At 35.3% G+C, this 23016-nt stretch overlaps 1 protein-coding gene and 1 pseudogene across 1 annotated transcript; both read left to right on the top strand.

Annotated features, from left to right (window-relative positions):
* The first annotated feature begins 10387 nt into the window (after window positions 1-10387).
* On the top strand, window positions 10388-10885 carry LOC149828859 (pentatricopeptide repeat-containing protein At1g31920-like). Its single transcript, XM_090017159.1, has one exon. It carries the CDS (start codon window positions 10388-10390, stop codon window positions 10883-10885), a length of 498 nt encoding a protein of 165 aa, XP_089873285.1.
* A 191-nt stretch (window positions 10886-11076) lies between these two features.
* Window positions 11077-12414, top strand: LOC149828858 (pentatricopeptide repeat-containing protein At2g13600 pseudogene; annotated as a pseudogene).
* The last annotated feature ends 10602 nt before the right edge of the window (window positions 12415-23016 follow it).

Genomic DNA, 23016 nt, shown 5'->3' with positions numbered 1-23016 from the left:
ATTGAATCACTATAATTTTTTTTGACAATGTTGGAATACACATATGCATGATTGAATCACTATAAAATTTATTTGACAGCCTTAGAACACATATATGCATGATTGAATCACTATAATTTTTTTTTGACAATGTTGGAATACATATATACATGATTGAATCACAATGAAATTTTAATGATAGCATTAGAACACATGTATGCATACTTGAATCATTATAAATTTTTTTTGACCGCCTTACAACACATATATGCATGATTGAATCACTATGATTTTTTTTGACAACCTTATGACACATGTGCATGCTTGAATCACTATGAAATTTTTTGACTGCCTTATAACAGATATATGCATGATTGAATCACTATGAAAGTTTTTTGACAACCTTAGAACACATATAAGCATGATTTCATTACTATGATTTTTTTTTGACAACCTTAGAACACATATATGCATGATTGAATCACTATAATTTTTTTTTGACAACATTAGAATATATATATGCATGATTGAATCACTATAATTTTTTTTGATAACATTAGAACATATATATGCATGATTGAATCACTATGATTTTTTTTTGACAGCCTTAGTCCACATATATGTATGATTAAATCACTATAATTTTTTTTTGACAATGTTGTTATACATATATGCATGATTCAATTACTATAAAATTTATTTGACAGCCTTAGAACACATATATGCATGATTGAATCACTATAATTTTTTTTTGACAATGTTGGAATACATATATTTATGATTGAATCACTATGAAATTTTATTGATAGCATTAGAATGCATGTGTGCTTGATTGAATCACTATAAGAAATTTGGACGGCCTTAGAACACATATATGCATGATTGAATCACTATGAATTTTTTTGACAACCTTAGAACACATATATGTATGATTGAATCACTATAAAATTTTTTGACTGCCTTATGACATATATATGCATGATTGAATCACTATGAAAGTTTTTTGACAACCTTAGAACACATATAAGCATGATTTCATCACTATGAAATTTTTTTGACAACCTTAGAACACAAATATGCATGATTGAATCACTAAAATTTTTTTTGACAGCATTATAACATATATATGCATGATTGAATCACTATAATTTTTTTTAATAACCTTAGAACTCATATATGCATGATTGAATCACTATGAAAAATTTTGGTAACCTTAGACCACATATATGTATGATTGAATCACTATAAATTTTATTTGACCACCTTAGAACACATATATGCATTATTGAATCACTATAAATTTTTTTGACACCTTTAGAACACATATATGCATGATTGAATCACTATAAAATTTTTATGACAACCTTAAAACACATATATGCATTGTTGAATCACTATACATTTTTTTTTCTGCCTTATAACACATATATGCATGATTGAATCACTATGAATATTTTTTTACTGCCTTATAACACATATATGCATGATTTCATCACTATAAAAGTTTTTTGACAACCTTAGAACACATATAAGCATGGTTTTATAAGTATGAATTTTTTTTGACATCCTTTGAATTTTGTTAATGTCCTTCACTTTATTGCTAGTCTATGTGTCATTCAACCATGTTACTTTCATTGCCTTAGATTAGGTGCATTTCATATAATTTATTTCATTATATTTTGTTTATCAATACTAACATTTTGGTTCTCTTGTAGGATGCTGTAGATGATCAGCGTAGAGGAGCTGATGGAGGGGCACATCGAGACAATGAAGAGGATGATGCTCCGAATCTTGGCGAGGAGTAGCTTCATGTGTTAAATTTGTTTCATGTACTTGTTTTAAACGAAACCCTTTGTATTTGTTCACTTATAACTAATTAGAACTTGACGAGGATTATACTGGGTAGTTAAATTTGTTTCACTTATAACTTGTGTTAAATTTGTTTCACCTACATTGTATATGTATTTTTTATGTGTACTTTGCTTTTTATACACAGGTTATATAAATTGTACAACAAAAAATTTTTTCTCGATATTTATATTTCAAACAAAACTGTTTTAGTTTTTTAAATTTTGTCACAGATTAGCGATAGATATTATCCATCGCTAATATTCAGCGATGGATTTTTTGAAGAAATTCAATCACAAAATGGTGACGATATTTGGCGATGAATAATATCTGTCGCAAATTTAGCGATCGATTAGAGACAGATATTTATCTGTCTAAAAACTGAATCAGCCAATGTTTTGCGACAGAATGTAATCCAACGATAATATGTTGCTAAATTGGTGACATAATTTAGAGACAAATACATATTCATCATTAGATTTTTACAACGGATTAGCGATGGATATGTATCTGTCACAAAACCAAATTTGTGCTTATTTAGCGACGAACTTACGATGGATCATGACATTCACTGATCTATCACAAATTAGCGACGAAAGTAGCGATAGATCAGTTATGTCGCTACTTAGCGACCAAGGAATTATGACAAACGCTATCCATCGCTAAGCCATCACCAATCAGTTGCTAAACAGTTCAACAATGGATTAACGTCGGATAGCATCTGTCGCTAATCCATAGATTTCTTGTAGTGAGGGCCCTAAAACTCTTTAACCCGAAGAAACCTCATAGGTCAGTGGATAAACCTTTCTAGGGTACCCAATTTGTTTTTTTAAAATTTTTCGATTACCTCTTTGAGCCTATTTGAATCAATTGTCTGGGGTATAATATATACATGATCTAAAGCCCATAAACCCAAAATCTAATCCATCTTAAAGGAATCACCTATCGAGAATTCTACGTATGAGATTTCCCCCCATATGATGTAAAACATTATATTCGATGAGGATCCTAAAGAGAGGACCCATACAAACGTTTCTGATGAGTCTATGGACAACTGAAAAGGGGAAATGTTTTGATACTTTTTAAATCCAGCTCACGTCAGTACCCTCATCGGTCTTGTAAAGTCCTCCATGCCAGTTACGGGATGGGTAGTTCTGGCACAAACGAGTCTACCAAAAGCTGAATCTTCAAGACCTAACATTTCAAAGCTTGGTTTGAAGAACGACACCCCCACCAGTCTCGTAAAGTCTCTCACATGGGTTACAAGACAAACAACTCTAGCACGGTTGAGTTCACCAGGAGACAAACCCCTAAGACCTCTTATTTCAAAGCCTAGTCCAAGAAAGAGGATATGCTAGCATAGGCCACACAAAATATTGAGAGGATGGACAATAAGATGAGAGAAATCCAAAAACAGTTGAAACGAGAACATGCACAAGCCGAAAGGAGAGCCTGAAGAATCCAAGAATCAGAATGTGAGAGGATATGATCCAATAAAGAGATTAGAATGACCATATAGACTCTAGATCTGCAAGACGACAAGGAGTACGGTTAGTGGGAAGAGTCTCAGGTGTCTGATCTCGAGAGGAGAGTCCCTAGATCTGGGTTGACCTGTATAGTCCAAACCATGTCCTCAAAAGCAGACAAAAAGATCAAATAACTGAAAGATATAGTCCAGAGCTTAATGTCAAGAATGAGATATATGAACATGGACCGAAGGGAATACTCGAATAACAACTTTTTGCCCGAGAGATGTGATGATGATATGCCTCTCAAGTTTTTAAAGTTTAGTAAGAAAGGAGACCCAAGGACTCACTTGTCCTTGTTCTTAGAAAGTATGACCAAATATCAAAATAATGATAGGAGGCTAATTAATTGGTTCTCCAAAAGCTTGAAGAGAGAAGCATTGAAATGGTTTGTTAACCTGAACCTCCAAAATATCAGAGAATTTAAGCAGGTCATCAACTTGTTCATAGAGATGTTCAAATTTAACATTGAAGCCCTTTCTACCATAAGCCAATTATAAGATCTGAAATAGAAGAAAGAGAAAGGTGCTCATGAATTCATCAACCGGTGGCGGTCTATGGCCAGCAGGATAAAGGAGCTGATCTTAGATTTTCATGCACTGGTCATCCTGATGGGCAACTTTTATGGAGCCTAATCAACATGGCTCAGGTTGAAACGTATGTCGAACTCATAAAAAATGCTATAACCTTCGAAATAGGCATCAAAAGAGGAGTATATGATGGGTTCCTAAAGAGCAAAAAAGACAATAACAACATCTATAGAAAGTCAGACCCATCTAAAGGTTAGGTCCACAAAGTGCGAACCTTGGAGCAAAAGGCAAAAAAAAAATGGTAGCTAGGGATAGAAGACAGGTAACCAAAAGGTCACTCCAAAGAAGTTGAATGAGAACGGATATGGGGGCAATCCTAAGTGGACCAAAGAATGAACGTTCACTAGGTTCGAGCAGCTGATGTCACAAGTCATGTATTTGCTATTACAGGATGACTTATCTAGGCTACCCGAAGTGTCTAACCCACCACAAATGAAAGGAACTGACCCAACTAAGTACTGTCGACATCACAGAGTTGTGGGGCACAACATCGAGGATTATCCTATCTTGAGGCACATTATCCAAGACCACATACACAATGAGAAACTGCTTCTGAATGAGAAACAACCAGAGCCCAACAACAACGATCACACTACAGAAAAAGTGATTCAAGATTATGAAGCAAGATAAAACTGGTTTGCGGGGAACAATATGAAACAAGAGTCTTTCGTTGACAAATTGGTCTATATTCCACGAACCCTCATCTATAGAAATTGTTTCTGCTTGACGCCTCTAGTATCCCAAATCTATTACCAAGGATAGATGATGGTACAAGAAATATGAATTCCATGAGAAAATCGGTAAGGTAAATGTGATTGATCTAGGTCCACCGGATAATAATCATACTCAAGTCCCCCCCCCCCCCCCCCACAACATCCCAACATTGAAAGTCAATCATAGAGAAAGACAACCTCCCTCTATAGTCTCTATTATCCAAACCCAAGGGGCAAACTGACATGTCAACTGTTTGGTCAAAAGAAGAAATGACCTCGTCACCCAGCTTAGTTGTAAGTGGGGCATTACCCAATTTGGGCCAAGTGTCAGTCAAAAACCTTTCTAAAAGGCCCAAGGTCACAAGAGAATCTATTTCAGCCACACCTAGAATGAGAACCCAGGGTCTCGACCATAAAGGGCTCAATGAAAAAAAACTTATGTGGGTTTTAAAAGAGCAATCCAAAAAGGGGTCAACCAGCGTCGGCTCGGTAGGGATGCCCATCACAAGAGATGACACAGGACTGACATTTTCATTGCCTCAGCTCAGCCTGGGTTTACAAAGAACATGCAACAGTTTGAGTTCCTCTTCCTCTCTATCTAAAAAAGGGCCACCATGCTAAAAAAGGGCAATCACAAGTCAAGGCCAAACCACCAGGGTCTGGAGAAGAAAAAATCTTCAACACGAGTCATCATCCTACGGCCTCAGGTAAGCCTCTAAGACCTGGACCTTGTAAATAGTTTTTCAAAAAAAAAAAAATCTCAAAAAAAAAATCTTGAAAATCCAAACAAATTAAAATATTTCAAAAAAAAAAATCAAAAAGATTTTTCTCTCAAGGTCCAATCTATCCTCTTCATTGTATAAGCATACTATTCCTGTTGACCAGACTAAGGAAGCTTTTGTCAAGTTCTTCTTTGTTTTCAAACCATTCTCAATTATGATTTTAGGTTGAAATCATATAGGGGCATGCCCAAGGAGTCTAAACCTATCCAGAACCTAGAGATAGGGTATTGTAAAGCCGTTCAAAGTCCAAAATTTTTAGCCAAGAAGGAAGCCTTGTCAGTCAAGCATACATATACCAAACTGGCTCAACCTCGTTTGACAAGATCAAGGTGTTCTTCAAAGCCTGGTTTACCTATGGACACTAGCCTGACGTCATTTGGTGAGACCCATAACGGTCTCCACATCCTAGTTGTCCCGGATGTGGGTCTGACGTCGTTCGGCGAGACCATAAATGATCTTGGTAATCGACTTGTCATTGAATTAATCCGACCTCGTTCGACAAGACCACAGACCATCTTGGCAATCCAGTTGTCCTTGAACTGATCCGACCTCGTTCGACAAGACTTAGAATGGTCTTGACAGTCTAATTCACATTGACTCCCATAATCATAGGGAGAGGATATAACTTCATCATGATGTTAGACATATTATTGAAAGATGAATAAAGGTCAAAGATCTTCTTTTAAAACAAATCCAACTCTCTTCAAGATGACCATTCCTGCAAGTGTATCCCTACATGAGAGTCTACCACATAAGACATCAAATTCTTAAGAGAAAGATAAGAAAGTGACACAATGGCGTTAAGAGATTTTAATCAAATGCTTCTAGCCCATGCGCATATAAGGATGTATTATAGAGGTATGAGATTATTATCAATGCATGAATATAGATCTGATGGACATCCACCTAGGCAACTGACTCTACAAAAAAATGGTTGGGTATTGAATACCTTCAACGCTAATAAGCTTCATAGGTTAATCTCATGAGGAGCTTTTTCTTTTATCTCAAGGGAAAACATTGAATAAAAAAAAGAGAAATAAAAAAACCAATACTCACCTCTAGATTTATGGCATGGTGGCAAGCTCCAGTTATATGATTGCCTCAGGAGCAGAGGTTGGAATAAAAAAAATGTGAGCTAGGAGAAAGCCATTACTTACCTCTAGACCTATGGTAATGTAGCAGACTCTGGTCATATGGCCTACGAAGGTAGAGGTTGGATAGATAGTGACATCCCTCTGATCATGCATAATATTCATATTTTATTCATCTCTATTTATGCACGATCCATGATAAAATCGCATTAAAAACCCATCTTTATCATTGTTTTTGAGGTTTTATTTTAAATTGAATTTTTAAAAAAATATCACATTTTTTGATCCAGTCCTGCGTTTCTAGTGTTTTTATTAGTTTTAGAATTTTCTTAATTATACTTTAGATAGATTAGGCTGCAATTAGTTGATTTTAGTTAGTTTAAGAATTTTGATTTTTAGAAAAAACACGTTTTTAAGAAGAGACCCTTTTTAAAAATTATTGAAAAATCTTTGGACTCTTTTTGAAAAATCCATTTTTAACCTAATTCTGTTAGTATAAATAGGATTGTTCAACATGAGAAATCATTTTTTCCAGCCCTGTATCCTACGCCTCTCTCTCTCTCTCTCTTCTCTGCCTCCCCTTCTTCCTTTCTTCCCCCTTTTCGGTTGACTGGTTGCTTACCTTCTTCCTTTCTTGCTTCTTATGCTTCTCAATCTGTCTTCTAAAACCCGTCGACGTCGGTTCCTCGCATCTTCTCTGCCAGAGAGAGAGAGCTGAAGTTCGTTTGGGTGCAGCAGGTAAAAACCATCTTCTTCTCCCCCATCTTTGTAGCTCGTAGGATCATTGCATGCATTCTTGTTTTCCTGTATATTCATCACATATCATAGCATCTGATTTTTTTTAGTTAGATCATATTAATTTAAAATTAGTCTTTGATTTTGTTTTGTTACATTGCAGAATTTATTTCTTCTTGTTTACTTGGTGGATCAACGTCAGTTCTGACTATTGTGTTTTAATTTATTTTATCAGTCAGTTTTTACATATCACGTTTTGTCTTAATTATTTTTTGTCATATATTTTTATTAGAATTACGTAGTAGTGGTTTTAATAGTATTTCATTAGATGTTATTTGCTCTATTAGTTGCTATTTGTTTTGTTTATTGATTTCATGGCCGTGACTTATTTCGTTAGACGTTATTTGTTCTAGTTGCTATTTGTATTAGTTAGTGTTTTAATTAGTTATTTCATTTGATCATGTCATGTTGATTGCTTTAGTTACTTATTTCATTCAGCAATAGACGTCAACTTCATTAGCAAGTATTTGTTTCAGTATTGCATTAGCCAGGATTTCATTAGATGTTATTTGCTTTAGTAATTCAGCATCAGTCGTTGATAGCATTAGACGTTGATTTCAAGTATAGTCATTAGATTATTAATTAAGTCTAGATTCATATTGTTTTCTTGATTTAGTATACTCACTGTGCTTTAATTCATATCATGTTCAGTTAGCTTGTAGTTAATTTTGAATTTACATTTTTAGAGATTAATCAATTGCTTTCTTGTTTTACTTTCATTAACCTAAGTTCATATTATTCATTCAGTTAATCATTTGATGATTTTACATGATGGTAGTCAGTTTCATTCTTCCTCCTTTTATTTGGATACATTAGTTGTATACTTGATTGGAGTAGTTAATCTAGTCATACGTTAGTTCCTTAATTTGTTTCATGTTTGTTAGTAGTTACACTATTTCATCTTTTAGTGCATAGTAGTTTGTTAGAACAATGGCTATATCTTGCTTTCTTTGATGTTAAACGTAAATTTGCTTTAGTTCTATTAGTTTTTGCTGCGTTTGTGTTTTTGATTCTTGCAGGGAAGCGATCAGACGTGCGAGAAGCCTAATTTTGTACCCTCGAAGAGCCCTCTGAGGTCCTGAAAAGGTGCCCTCAAAAGGCCCTTTAGGGAGCCCTCAGAGAGCAAAAGTTCAAGAAAACAAACATTACCTGAAGGGGACTAAAGAGACTCGAATCATTGAAGATTTTTTTCCCTTTATTCTAGCTTAGGTTTTCTTTTATTTCAATTAATTTGGGGTTGTAATAAGGCCGCTTAATTATTGTTTAAAGTCCTCTGCAAAGAGCAGCACTTTCTCCCTTATTTACTCAATTAATTGATTTTATTTTTGGCAATAAAGAGTAGTTAGTTGTGTGCTTGAATACGAAGTATTTCCCGTTCCCTGATATTGACCTAAACTTCACCACTAGTGTGAGTTGATTTTTATGATTTGGTGTCTAGCTTTCACACTTGTTTTCCTTAAAAATATTATTTTAAAAATCATTTTTCAAAACTCACACCACCCTTCTGGATCAAGAAGTCATAAGACCCATGATTACTAGGCCTCAAGTTAAAGGATGATAAAAGTGAGGAATGAAATCCTTTCGAGCTAAAAACAAAGACCCCAGTAAACTTTTTTAGGGACAAGAGCTGTACTTAAATGCATTTTTATCAAACCGTAGTCCTTCAGTGTTCAAGCCTTAGTGGAGACCATCAGACCTAACATGAATGCCATGAGACTTAATCTTAGGTCCCTATATCTAGTCGCTTGAAACCAAGGCAGAATTAAATAAGAAAAATTCTAATGAAGCTGAGTGTCGCTATCTTAGACCAACCTAAGAAGAGAAAAGTCTAAAGTGTAGGAATCTCAAGTGCATGAATCAATTTATTAAGAAGGTTTCAATTTTTGAAGAAAGACAAAAAATCTGCGACCTTATATGATCAATAATTTATAGTTGTCATATGCTACCCATTCTATTACACATGCATGAATCTCACTGTATATCATAAAAACAACTCATTATATGCATCAAAGAGTTTAGCCATAAGAATCCCGAGTTTGAGAAATACACAGAAAGATCTACACTTCTTCGATGGTACCGGCCCAAAGTACAAGTGACTCTCGTCACTGGAGTATGAAGTCTTACATTTAAATTGATAATCTTAAGAAGGGTATCTCCACCTTAAGGCCTTACCGGGGTAACTCCACCATATCCATGAACTTACAAGAGGTGTAGGACTCCTTGTATTTGCTCCCATGAATTCTCAAAAGAAAAACCTTTCAAAAGAAATAAAAAAATTAAAACAAGCTTAAAAGGTACGAAATGAAACAACATTTCTCTTATGTTATCTCTACCTATCGTCCAACAATTTTTTTCTCAACAAAGTGTTTCTCAAACCAGCTCAACCTTGCTCTGTGAGGTTACAAATGATCTCGAAAACCTGGTTCACTTTCAGACACACACTGGTACTTACCTTGCTTGGCAAAACCACCAAATAGTCTGTTAGGTTTGAAATAACCACCAAAAATCCTCCTTGCATAAGCCGAAGCTGGTGGCTCCCTTGGGTCCAGGAGTGTGGGTGCCCCGAGTTTACATCCTCCTCTCTTAGGTTTGGAATAACTACTTCAGCCATTGATGTGATTTATCTAGAAAGTGAAAAGACCTGAGGGGTTAGCGCGGTTGGAACATGCTTGGGCTGTCAGATGAGCAGTTGGGGTTCGAATCCCATGGGCATATTATGCTCCTTGCATAAGCCGAAGCTGGTGGCCCCCCTTGGCTCGAGTACTGCGGGTGCCCCGAGTTTACACCCTCCTCTGTGGTGGTTTCTCTCTCTCTCTTTTTTTTTATACTCGAAGAAACCGCCGCAGGCGCAGAGACCTAGCCGTGAAATAAAAAAGTTGATATAAGAAATTTTGTGGGGCCGTCTAAGTAATTTGATCTGGTTTCCTTCGTAATGCAAAAGAACGTTCAGAAGCAAACGTGTCGAATTCTCTCACAAATCACAATCATGTGTTGTTGAGATAGCCGGCTGGTTGGTGTCTATCCAATGCTGTTACTCTTGCCTCTTAACTGTGACTGTGACAAATGCTTGCCTTGCACTTGGAACAGCGCCTGTCCTCTTGCTTGTCGATAACATGGCGTCTCTTCTCCTTTCGTGTCTCTCCAACCCTTGATCCCAACGTGGATTCCCCACCACATGGGCCAATCAACCAGCCACTCCTCTCTCTTCTAGGCCAGTGCCAAAACCTCGAGGAACTAAAGCAAGTTCATGCACGAACGATCATCACCGGTCTTATTCATGAGCACCTCTGTGTAAGTAACATCATGAGCCTATGCGCCAGGCTTGGTAATCTTGATCATGGCTTCTCAATATTTAACCGAATTCATCCTCCCGATATGCTTATGTGCAACACAATGATGAGGGGCTACGTTTCTAGCCCTTCACCGTGGCTAGCTATTGAGTTCTATAAGGAATTAATGTATGGAGGTGTTAGTCCTGATAGGTATACGCTTCCTTTAGTTATAAAAGTATGTGCCCAACTTCTTTTACGTCAAGAAGGGAGGGAGTTTCACTTGTGGTGAAGTTTGGGTATGATTGTAATGTATATATACAAAACCGTTTGATTCATATGTACGCTGAGTTTTGTGACATGAACACGGTTAGGCAAGTTTTTGATGCCATGGTTTTAAAAGATGTTGCTTCATGGACTTCATTGATGCATTGATATGTTGATTGTGGTGATTTCGGTGCTGGGCGCCAAACGTTTGATGAAATGCCTGAGAGAAATGTGGTTGCTTGGACTACAATGATGGAGTGTTGGTCACAAGATAATCAACCGGGTGTTGCTGTGAGTATGTTTTATGAGATGAAGGTTGCTGATTTGGAGCTAGATGGGGTTGCTTTGGTTACTCTAATTGTGGCATGCGCACAGTTGGCAGATGTCAGAATTGCCAATTGGGTGCATGGAATTGTTCAGAAATTTGGACTGGAAGGTGATGTATTTGTAGGTACAGCGTTAGTTGATATGTTTGCAAAGTGCTGTTCCATAGATGTTGCACGCACCATTTTTGATAGGATGACTGATAGGAACATTGTCTCTTGGAATGCCATGATTGGTGGTTATGCTGGATGTGGTCAATTCGATCTCTCTTATTGGATGTTCAACCAGACGCCATATAAAAATGTAGCTACATGGAATACTTTCATTGCAGCATGCATTCATTGTGGCCGTTACCAGCAAGCGTTGAGCCTGTTTGTGGATATGATCCTCTTGAACGAGAGGCCTGATCAGGTCACACTGGTTAGCCTCATCTCAGCAATTGCCAAATTGCGAAATTTGGAGTCTGGTAAGCAAGTTCATGGATTTATTTACAGAAGCAGAATTGAGTTGATTGTCAGCCTTGGTAATGCTCTGGTTGATATGTATGCAAAATGTGGGTGCATGGGGATGTCAATATTGCTTTTTGATTCCATGCCTGATAGAAATATTATTTCATGGAATACCTTGTTGATTGGGCTGGCCATACATGGCTGTGGCAAAATGGCACTTGATCTTTTTGAGAGGATGCAGTCTTCCTTGGCGGAGGCTGATGAAGTAACTTTTGTAGGCCTTCTTAGTGCATTCAGCCGAGCAGGCATGGTAAAGGAGGGATGTTGGTATTTTGAGAGAATGACATCAGTTTATAACGTTGAGCCAAAGATTGTGCATTATACGTGCATGGTTGATCTCCTGGGAAGGGCTGGCTTTGTCAAAGATGCCTATCGGCTGGTTAAAGATATGCCAGTTAAACCAGATGCTGTACTATGGGGTGCCCTGCTGGGGGCATGTAGGGCTCATAGCACCTTTTCCCTGGGAGAAATTGTGGGAAGAACTCTTCTGAATATTGAACCAAATGATGGTGCAACATATGTTGCTCTTTCCAACATTTATGCGTCTGTAAATAGGTGGGTGGATGTAAAAATTATGAGAGACATTATGAATGACAAGGGAGTGAAAAAATCAAAAGGGTGCAGTATCTTGAACTTGAATTCTGGAAGTTATTTAAAGAATGGTCAGTATCTTCTCTTGAACCTTATAGACTGTTACCTTTTTTCTTTAAGGTTACAGTAACGCCAATGCAAAGTCAAGAACTGTTTTCCTTTATATATATATATATATATATATATATATATATATATATATATATATATATATATATATATATATATATATATATATATATATCCTTATTCTCAGTATGCTCTTTCGAAGTTCACTTAATCACCTTTCTCGCATGGTCATTTAAGTCTTCATCTATGAATACGGTTCCACTTATATGAATGTCATACTTTTCTTTCATTAGCTGTGCTAATTTTTTTTCCAACTTTTCTACTTAATCCTACCTGAGGTACATAAACATGAAAAAAGTTAGACATTTGCCTAAGATAATATTAAACCTAATAATCTTATTAGTTGCTTTATGAATTTCAATGGCTCTGTCTAAGTTGGAGCAATCAAAATCCGTAGTGCAACTATCAAATATCTACACCATTTGTAAAATTATCCTTTTGTATGTGTTAAGAGTCACTTAAATCTGTCTCATGTGGCATTAGTCTTTTCATGTTTCTTCTTTTATCAAGATAGTATTCGTTCTCCTTATTTTTATTATTCCCGCTGTCATACTCTTCCTTTCGTGTTATTCTACTTTTCATTATAATTTGTTGCTAACATGAAAACATCCTATTGTTAGGTATGCCTTCACATGACTTATTTCATAGGTTGTGCAAATAATTCTAGTGCTGCTTGCCGTCTAATGCCAATCCTATTCCTTTATCCACTCTTGAGGTTGGCACAATGTTACGAACTGTCCCAGATCCGACCCCAAGAAGCCGTTCTGGATCCATATCCACTCAATTCTAAACCAGTTTGTGGCATATTCTTTGGGGTCCACCAGAACGTGTCTTCCAATCAGCCTGCACATTACATTTATTTTGTGCATGTGATTGAACATGATCCCACACTGTGTTTTTTGGTTTCTTTTATTAAGCTTCAGTCCTTTCAAATCAATTTAAATTAATTGGAAACTTTACTGATGATGGTTTTTGGGAAATAATCTTTTTAAACTTTTTTGAGTCACTTTTTCAACTTGTGCAGGTCCAAGGGAGTTAGTTTAATTTATCAGATATTTCTGCAGTAAATAGAAAGGGATTACGGTATAAAGCCATTGCCTATTTCTGTATATGGCACATTACTATGAAATATATGACACAATCAGGGGGTAGAGGTGAGAAATGTTTATACTATAGTGATGCTTCTTGTGATTCAAAGGATGACTCTTTCCTGCTTGCTGCTTGCTTTTCAGCTCGTTTCAGTTGTCTTTTGGTGGGAGCATATGGAGTTGGAGCCTAGATTTGGTTCAGACAATAACGGTGTAGGTACAATGTAAACTCTGTATTCCATGGATAGAATCTTGAAAGCTACATGAAGCAATTACTAAATTCAAACTGTCTTGTATGTACCTCTTATTTCTTGTGTGTGTGTTCACCACTATGAGATGATTTATAAGTTAATTATTCTCAGTTCTGTTGACATTGATTAGGTTGAACAAGGTGCAAGGATTAATCTGCCATTTTCACTTGCACATGAACTATACTAGAAAAAAAAAGTTACCCTCAATGTGCCTCCTGCTTTCAATCAAATGTAAGATATGGATTACTGTGATAATTGCTTTGCTTTATTCTACCACAAGTGGATCTGTTGGTGAAAAAAAATGATTTTTTGCAGTTAGCTGAAAATGATAATGCAATAAAAATATTTCCTAAAAAAAATAGTAGTGGAGGTTATCATGTTTTTTATGATTCTTTCTGTCTAGAACTGTTTATATTTTGTAACAGAAAAAAGAGAGTAATAGATGTTATTATGTCTTTTATGATGCTTTCTGTCTAAGCTGTTCATATTTTGTAAAATTGGCACGGCAAAAAAGGAAATCCAATCTAATCCTGCATGTGTGGATCTGAGAAGCCAATACCCTTCTATGAATTGGGTTGCAAAGTTACTCTGTAAGGTCATTTATTATATGAGAACATTTATCATATCCTTTTGTTCCTTCAATTACTACTAGTAGTACTTAGGGATTGTTTAGACAATGCATCCTCAACCACCTAAAACTGGGATATTGCCATGGTTAGGTGATGGTACCAACCTGATTTGCTAAAATCTATATTCTACCTTAACACCAATATCAAAATTGTGTGTGTGAACTTCACATTTATTTTGTGCATGTGGTTTAACCTGATGTCACACTGTTTTCTTCGGTTTCTTTTTATCAAGCTTCAGTACTTTCAACTCAATTTAAATTAATTGGGGACTTTATTGATGATAGGTTATGAAAATTAAGTTAATTAACCTTTTTAAACTTGTTTGAGCCACTTTTTGAACTTGTGCAAGTCCAAGGGAGTTTGTCTAATTTAGCAAATATTTCAGCAGTAAATAGAAAGGGATTACTGTATAAAGCCATAACCTATGTGCGTCTATGGGCTCTGGCAACTACTATAAAATAGATGACCTAATCATGGCGGAAGAGGTGAGAATTGTTATATTGTAGTGATGCTTCTTGTGATTAGGAGGATTGCTCTTTCCTAAATTTTTCTTTCATACTTGCTGCCTGCATTTCAACTTGTTTCAGCTTGAACAAAATAAATGATGCAGCGAAACCAGAAATTTCTAGATTTGCAGATTTGCTAGTTATAGTAGGAAATAGCTATTGCATTTTTACAAGAGGTGTTTGCATAGTTCCTACTATTGCAAATGTAGTTTATATGCAAATGCTAGGGCTTGGTTAGAGTCCTGAGGGGTCAATCAATGTTTAATCCATGAATCCTCATCCTTAAAGCTTTTTATCTAATGAATTGGCTGTAAGACAGATGCCAGTATTTAAGATACGTGGTTGTCACTCTGTCCCTGGCATGCATAGCTTATTTGGAAAGTTTGGAAGATGTTAGAGTTCTACACTAGTGCAGTTTTGATTGGAAGAGGTGCAGAGCCACTTTGTATTGTTTTGGCTGGTTGTGTATCAGCCAGAGTCGAGTAGCATCCAACACCAGCCAAATGGTTCATTTGGCTGGGATTGTGTGTGTGTGTGTGTGAGTTTTAAAACGTACATGTTGAATGAACTCTTTCTATAGTTACTAAAATTGCTTTGCGATGTGCCCTATAATTGTCATTTATCAAGCATTGAAAATTACAGACATTGTTCAAGAGATACTGCCAAGGCTGAGCAGAAATATGATTTTCATTACAGGTATGAAGTGAAACTTGTTAGAAAGTGACTTTGAATATTTTAGGTTCGATAATGAACCCATACACATGCACATTAAGTGCGAATATACCCACTTAAGGGAACAACACAAGCACATCAAGTGCTAATACATAAACCCATAAAAGGGATAAATATGACTTAAAGTCATAAGTTGAATATTATTGAAGAAATAGGAAAAAGAGGGTAAAAACTCTATACAATGGAGTATAAGCTCCTCCAAGGAGTGAAGGAATTACAAGGGGGAGACCCCTATTTATAACACAAGAGAGGAGCCACCTAGGGGGCTCCCAAAGGAGTCGATGGGAGCCCCCAACGGTCACATTTGTGACCGTTGGGGGCTCCTCAACGACTCTTTGGGGAGCCTCCCTAGGTGGCTCAAACCACAAAAAAAATAAAAATAAAAAAGGAAAATTAAAAGTAAAATTACAATCATATTCCAAATGGAATATGCGTAAAACTGTGAAATGTCTAAACTACCCCTATGCCTATAAATAGAGAAATATATATTATATATATATATATATATAATTAGGATAATACATATGCATATATACCATATATGAATATGTATTATCTTTTATATATATAAAATATATATAATATTACAAATGTTGAATGATACATTTTAACACCCCCCCTCAAGCTTTGCGTGGGGGAACGAAAAGATTGAAGAAAGCAAGAGGAAGAATCTCAAGGCTTCAAGAGCCTTCAGTACGAATGCCATTGCAAATGTCTTCCTCCAACGTCTTTAACGATGAGCACCTTTTATGATCTATCCAAGGTACTTCTTTTCCTCTTATCTTCAAGATCCTGAGGAACAACAACAAAGAACAAGTAAAAAATATTTACACTTTACTCAAAAAGGAATATTCCTAACAAGGTGCAAACTTTATGCATAATAGGATAATTACTTTAGCATAAAAAGAAAATTTAGAAAACCAAAGTTTCAAAAATCAAATATCATGTTAAAGAGTGAGCGAAAACGAATTACAAGAATGCATGAATGCATTATGCATTTATAAGGTCCATCATTGGACAATCACAACCCCATAATGGGAAATAACAAAATGGTCCACTAAGGGACACCACAATAAGCCTACGAAAAGGCATAAGCTACATATGCTTTAATGAAAGAGGGCCTTAAAAGGCCATAATGAGCATATGCATATACTATCATGAAATGAATTAATACTTAAATAAAATCATTAATGAACATGCTTTAAACATGCTTTAAACATGCTTTAAACATGTAATGAAGTGACAAACAAGAGAAACGAAGTCTCCAAGCATACTTTAGACAAAATAAACACAAGAGTTCACAAGGTTTTAAATCCATTTACGAGGCAAAACGAAGAGTGTTATTTGAGTAAAGAATCTTACCCATTTAGGAAAATCTCACTCAATTGACAAAAAACACATTTTGCATACAAAAGTGGCAAAAAAACCATAAGCACTTAATATATAGATTAAATGCCAAAAAATCAACTTGATTTTAAAATATGCATATCAAAAATATGATTCACTTAATATCTTAAAACACAAGTCATGAATGAAATTTTGCAAATTTCAACAATAGTTCATCCATTACAAACAACTACCTCATTAGTCCTCCAAAACCCATAAATCAAGTGTATAAGCTACTAGATCAAGAATATAAATATAATGCCATTAAAGGCCAAAGACACACACAAAGGTGTGCAAAAGAACCTCTTGTCTACATATAATAATACTTGAAATGAGTGCATCTACGACAAGAACAAGAGAATACACGCCAACATGGACCAAAAGCATCTCTTGTTTACGTAAAAATACACTCAAAACCAAGTATGTTCAGCTACTAGAACAAGAGTAACAAACCAACCATGGGCTAAAACACAATACATCTCTTGTCTACATAAGATGGCACTTGAAATGAGTGAAATAAGCCAACCATGGGCATACATCTCAGCGACTAGAACAAGGACACAAACGCCAACATGGATTAAAATCACACACCATGGTGTGAATCAACGTGCCTTGTCTACATAAAATAACACTAAAGACAAGTGTGTTCAGCTACTAGACCAAGAGAGCAAAAGCCAACAAAGGGCTACCAACACACGAAGGTGTAATAAAATTCTTGTCTACATATGATGACACTTAGATAAGAGTTATAAAAGGAGAAGACTTTTGAGGTAATAAAACTAGTAATGACAAACATATATATAAATCAAACCTTGAATCAATAGAACAATATTCTTCAAAAAGAATACCCATAAAAATAACATTTTGGAATAAACTATGTAAAAGTATCTTCAACAAGATACAACAACCGATAGAACAATATTCTTGAAAATAAATGTGTGAACATACGCACACCAAGAACATATGGAACATTTGTGCACAAAAGCACGAAATCACAAATGTGCAACTGCACTCATAATTTTCATAAACAATAAAAGGTTGGGCAATAATCCCTAAAACCTTGATTTTAATATACCTTAAAACATTTTAAGGTTTCAAACATCATATATCCATCACATTTATATATAAATAAGAGCATCCATAAGATCAATGGCCAACATTAAACTAGTGACACACTCATATACCAAATCATTCTAGAGTCCCAAGGTGCCCATAACTCACCTCAACCACCATCTATAATATGGTAAGTGGACAATCTAAAATGACATAACAACGAGTGACACACTCATAATTAGAGATCATATACCAAATCATTCTAGAGTCCCAAGGTGCCCATAACTCACCTCAACCACCATCTATAATATGACAATTTGGACAATCTAAAATGACATAACACAAGGTGCCCTTAACTCACCTCAACAAACATCTCTAATATAAAAAAAAAGGCCAAAACAATGATGCATTAAAAAAAACATGTGATGGACAAATATAAATGCCACAAAAAGGCAATAAACACTTTAGAAATTATTTTTCAAAGAAAAGAGGACCGATTAAAAATTGAATCAAAGGTCCAATATAATCAATCACAATAATATGTTTTATAACAACAATTTTGCATAAACACGAATTATGCTTAATTTTCAAAAGAAGTCATTTATACAAAAAAGACTTATTATGCAACTAACACAATTATGAAATATTAAGCAACATCATGCGTAAGAACCGATTTGGAATAATCAAAAAGTCAGAAACAAGCCTCAACCATGATAGATATAAAGCGCAACTAAATGCATACCAAATGATAATAGATGCACTTTTATGCAATGCAAGATTTTTAAATGACAATAATCTTGAATGAGCAAATAACAAACTTAGGCCAATATAGGCATTCATAAAGATGGTGAAGTTTGAAAATCTTATGAAATCCACTATTGTAACTTAAAAAATGATGCTCACAACCAATCTCAAAAGATCCACAAAGGGTTACAAGTATTAATGAATATTTGAAGGATATTATGCAAGGGAAAAGATACTCACAAACAATCTTCTCACAACAACCATGAAATCTTCATAAAAGAGCATGTACTCACAAGAAGATTATAAGGACCAAAAAGGCTCCTTAAAGAGAGCTCAAAACACACAAAATTCCCAAAGAAGGGGGAAACTCCACTAAAGTGAGAGAAATCTCAACAAAGAAGAATAATAGATTTGTTAAAAAAACCTTATGATAAAGTAAGATTGTACTATGGCATAAATCTATAAAATTAAACATTTATTGAGGAAAAATTCAAAAAGCTCTTAAGTTTTATAAAAAAACATGACTTAATTCAACCAGAATTATATATATAAAAAAAAAACTTTCTTAATTAAATGTTGCTCATATAAAAAAGGACACATTAGGTAAGTGAATCAAAACTTATTAAGAAATTTTTCATATATGCCAAGCATTTTTCGAAAAACTACATCTCACAAACATTTTAATCTTAACATACCTTTCTTTAAAGACTTACCACATATAAAAGGTATTCTTATAAACAAAGATAGGTTTAAAATATAAATTCAAGGCTCCAATGGTCATAAATCTTTACCGACCCATTAAGTTTTGAGCAATCATATATCTAATTTTTCGCCAAACAAGTTATCATTTTAAAAAATTTCAAAGAAAAACATACGAAAAAGTATGTATATGAAAAATATTCAATAGAGTATCAAGTAACTCAATTTTTTATAAAAAGACATAATGACAAAGAGTACACATAAAAAAAGGAACATATTAAATTCTTTATACAATACTTAAAGAAATAGAATGCATACCGAATAACTTTTAGAAAAGAGAGAGAAATGAATACTTCACCATTTTTCTTTAAAACTTTCTTGAATACCACGCTTCCCGATGCACCAAAGAGCAACTCGATCTCAACCTTGCTCTGATACCATGTTAGAAAGTGACTTTGAATATTTTAGGTTCGATAATGAACCCATACACATGCACATTAAGTGCGAATATACCCACTTAAGGGAACAACACAAGCACATCAAGTGCTAATACATAAACCCATAAAAGGGATAAATATGACTTAAAGTCATAAGTTGAATATTATTGAAGAAATAGGAAAAAGAGGGTAAAAACTCTATACAATGGAGTATAAGCTCCTCCAAGGAGTGAAGGAATTACAAGGGGGAGACCCCTATTTATAACACAAGAGAGGAGCCACCTAGGGGGCTCCCAAAGGAGTTGTTGGGAGCCCCCAACGGTCACATTTGTGACCGTTGGGGGCTCCCCAACGACTCTTTGGGGAGCCTCCCTAGGTGGCGCAAACCACAAAAAAGAGAAAAATAAAAAAGGAAAATTAAAAGTAAAATTACAATCATATTCCAAATGGAATATGCGTAAAACTGTAAAATGTCTAAACTACCCCTATGCCTATAAATAGAGAAATATATATTTTATATATATAATTAGGATAATACATATGCATATATACCATATATGAATATGTATTATATTTTATATATATAAAATATATATAATATTACAAATGTTGAATGATACATTTTAACAAAACTGTGATATTTGTGTACAGACAACACATCTTTGCCCTTTCTTAGTGTCCTACTCCTGAATGATGAGTATGAGCTTAAAAGTGGGGTTCTCTATGGTGGCCTGCTACTTGAAACCTGAATTCACACTATTGAGAAGAGGATATAATGCATCAACAGTGCGTCCAAAGTGCAAGATACAACAGGTAAACCTCATGATTTAGTGCTAGATTTTATTGACCAGTTTCTGTTTCTCCTATGTTTTGATGTTTCTTATTTTTTCTTGATTTGTCCTGTTTTTAACCTCATGATGGTTTAGTGCTACATTTTTTGACCAGTTGTTTCTGTTTCTTCTAGGTTTTGATGTTTCTCGTTTTTTCTTGATTTGTCCTGTTTTTACCAGGTGAGGATGATTCTGTTTTTTTTTTGGTTGGCTTATGCTTTTGTTGATCCCTTTCACTTCAATGCAGTGACCCAAATATGCTACTTTCATTTGCTCAGCTCACAACAGTGCTTGAGCCTTTGCAACAACTTTGTCATGACGAATAACCAAGATTCGTAGGGCTCACATCTACCACAAAAGATCTCTGTAAATTCTACACTACATTCACATACCGTTTCAGTGTGTTTTTGTGCAATTTGGTGGAATTCCATCTAATGGAAATAATGTTCTATACTATTTCTTCCGATTATATTTTTGTTTTTCTTGTAACTTGCTCAAAATCAGAGCTTTCTGTATTGTTCTGAATCTGATAAGATAGACCAAATATCTACGATTGTGATGATAGTGATGGTTGACACACGATGGTTCTTATGGTAGACCTAGTGATCGTTGTGCCACATGCTGATGGTCCAATGGGTGTTGTGCTACGTGTGCTGACAATATAGATAAGGACCAAAATGAAATGGTGCAATGGGCATTATCTTGCATGTGCTAACGATACTGCTAAGCACCAGAAAATTCTTGGTTTCTCCACGACGAGGAAGAGAGAGGTTCCTCAGCTTGCAGCCTACCCCATGTTGGAATACCTACTAAGCACACACGCACCAATCTGAGGACATGGTAAAAAAGGTGCTGCACAAAGAAAGTCAAGAATACTGTTTGGATATAAACAATATGAGCCGTGTCCCATTAGATTTGGAACCATAACATTTTGATCCAGTGGAACTCTCAATCATATTCAAATGGAAGAATGAGAATTCTCATATGAATTCAATGATAAGACCAAACAATAATACGAGTTTTCTGAAAAGAAATCATTGAGCATGAGTTACCCAAATAATGGGAATCTAGGGCCTGTTTGGAATCTCGGTGCTGGGATGGGCGGTTATGCATTTGATGTTTTTGAGGCAAAATCTTGGTCAAATGCCCGTGGTGGTCCTGTTTGGAATCTCGATGCTGGGATGGGCGTTTATGCATTTGGGATGGGAAGTGAGGCCGTTTCTCCTTTGTATTTACACTGAAGGATGGATTTGGCAGCTACCACCTCCTAGAGATGGTAGCTGGCAAAGCAGCTGCTTTGCAGCTCAGCTGCCACTTCCTCAAATGCATAAACTCTATAAACGCCCATCCCAGATCTCAAACAGGCAACTAGGGAATTGAGAATTTCTTTGGATTGAGAATTCAACTTTTCACGATAATTTACCTCCAAAGTACCCAAACACACCCTTCTAGAAAAACGAGGAACGTTTTTCCTTATGCTTCAATTGCATCTCGATGCCACTGTATGTCATTCTTTTTGAAAAGTAAAGAAATGGTTAATAAGGAATCCTACATCAGTATATAACTATTAGGAAAGAGTTGTAAATAATTATCCCTCTCTCTCTCTCATCGATATTTTAATATTTCCAAAATGACCGTATTGTCTTTCAAAAATGGCGCATTTAAAAAACTGCCTACTAATTTGCTGAAATCCTTCTTTTGCCCAAAATTGCCAATTTCTGACCTTTTTAAGGCATTTTTATCTTCCACACAAGTGAAAGCGCGATGGATATGTATGCCATTCGAAGGTTGCAATATCTTAAGAACACAGAAATTCACATAAAAAATTTATGGACCTGATAAAATTTACATAAAAAAAATGTGAATATGGCCAACTTGAATCCCATTATAGAAGATTCATATATGAAATATGCAAATATGATATTAGCAAGCCTGATGCAAACCTTTTAGAATTTATAAGTTTGAGCTCAACAAATTTGTGTCATACATTTGCGGACGTCTTGACCTTCACACGGACAACATGTGAACCTTCTTTAACTAAAAACTCACATAAAGTTGGAATATCATCAAATGTATGTTGCGAACATCCTTATCTTCACATGTTTTCTCATTCGAGCTTGACATGTTCGCGTCATACATTGTGGAGCTCCCGACCTTTGCATTGATACCATGTAAACCTCCTTTAACTAAAAATTGCATAAAGTCAGGATACTCACAAATGTATGATGTGACTTTTACAAATACTGTA

Source organism: Nuphar pumila, chromosome 9 (assembly GCF_984573655.1).
Source record: "Nuphar pumila chromosome 9, dmNupPumi1.hap1.1, whole genome shotgun sequence".
NCBI lineage: Eukaryota > Viridiplantae > Streptophyta > Magnoliopsida > Nymphaeales > Nymphaeaceae > Nuphar > Nuphar pumila.
Note: the sequence above shows the minus strand (reverse complement) of the source record. Positions and strands in the feature narration are given on the sequence as shown.

Coding starts and splice junctions, on each gene's coding strand:
- LOC149828859 (XM_090017159.1), top strand. CDS start 10,388: ATGCTTGCCTTGCACTTGGAACAGCGCCTGTCCTCTTGCTTGTCGATA.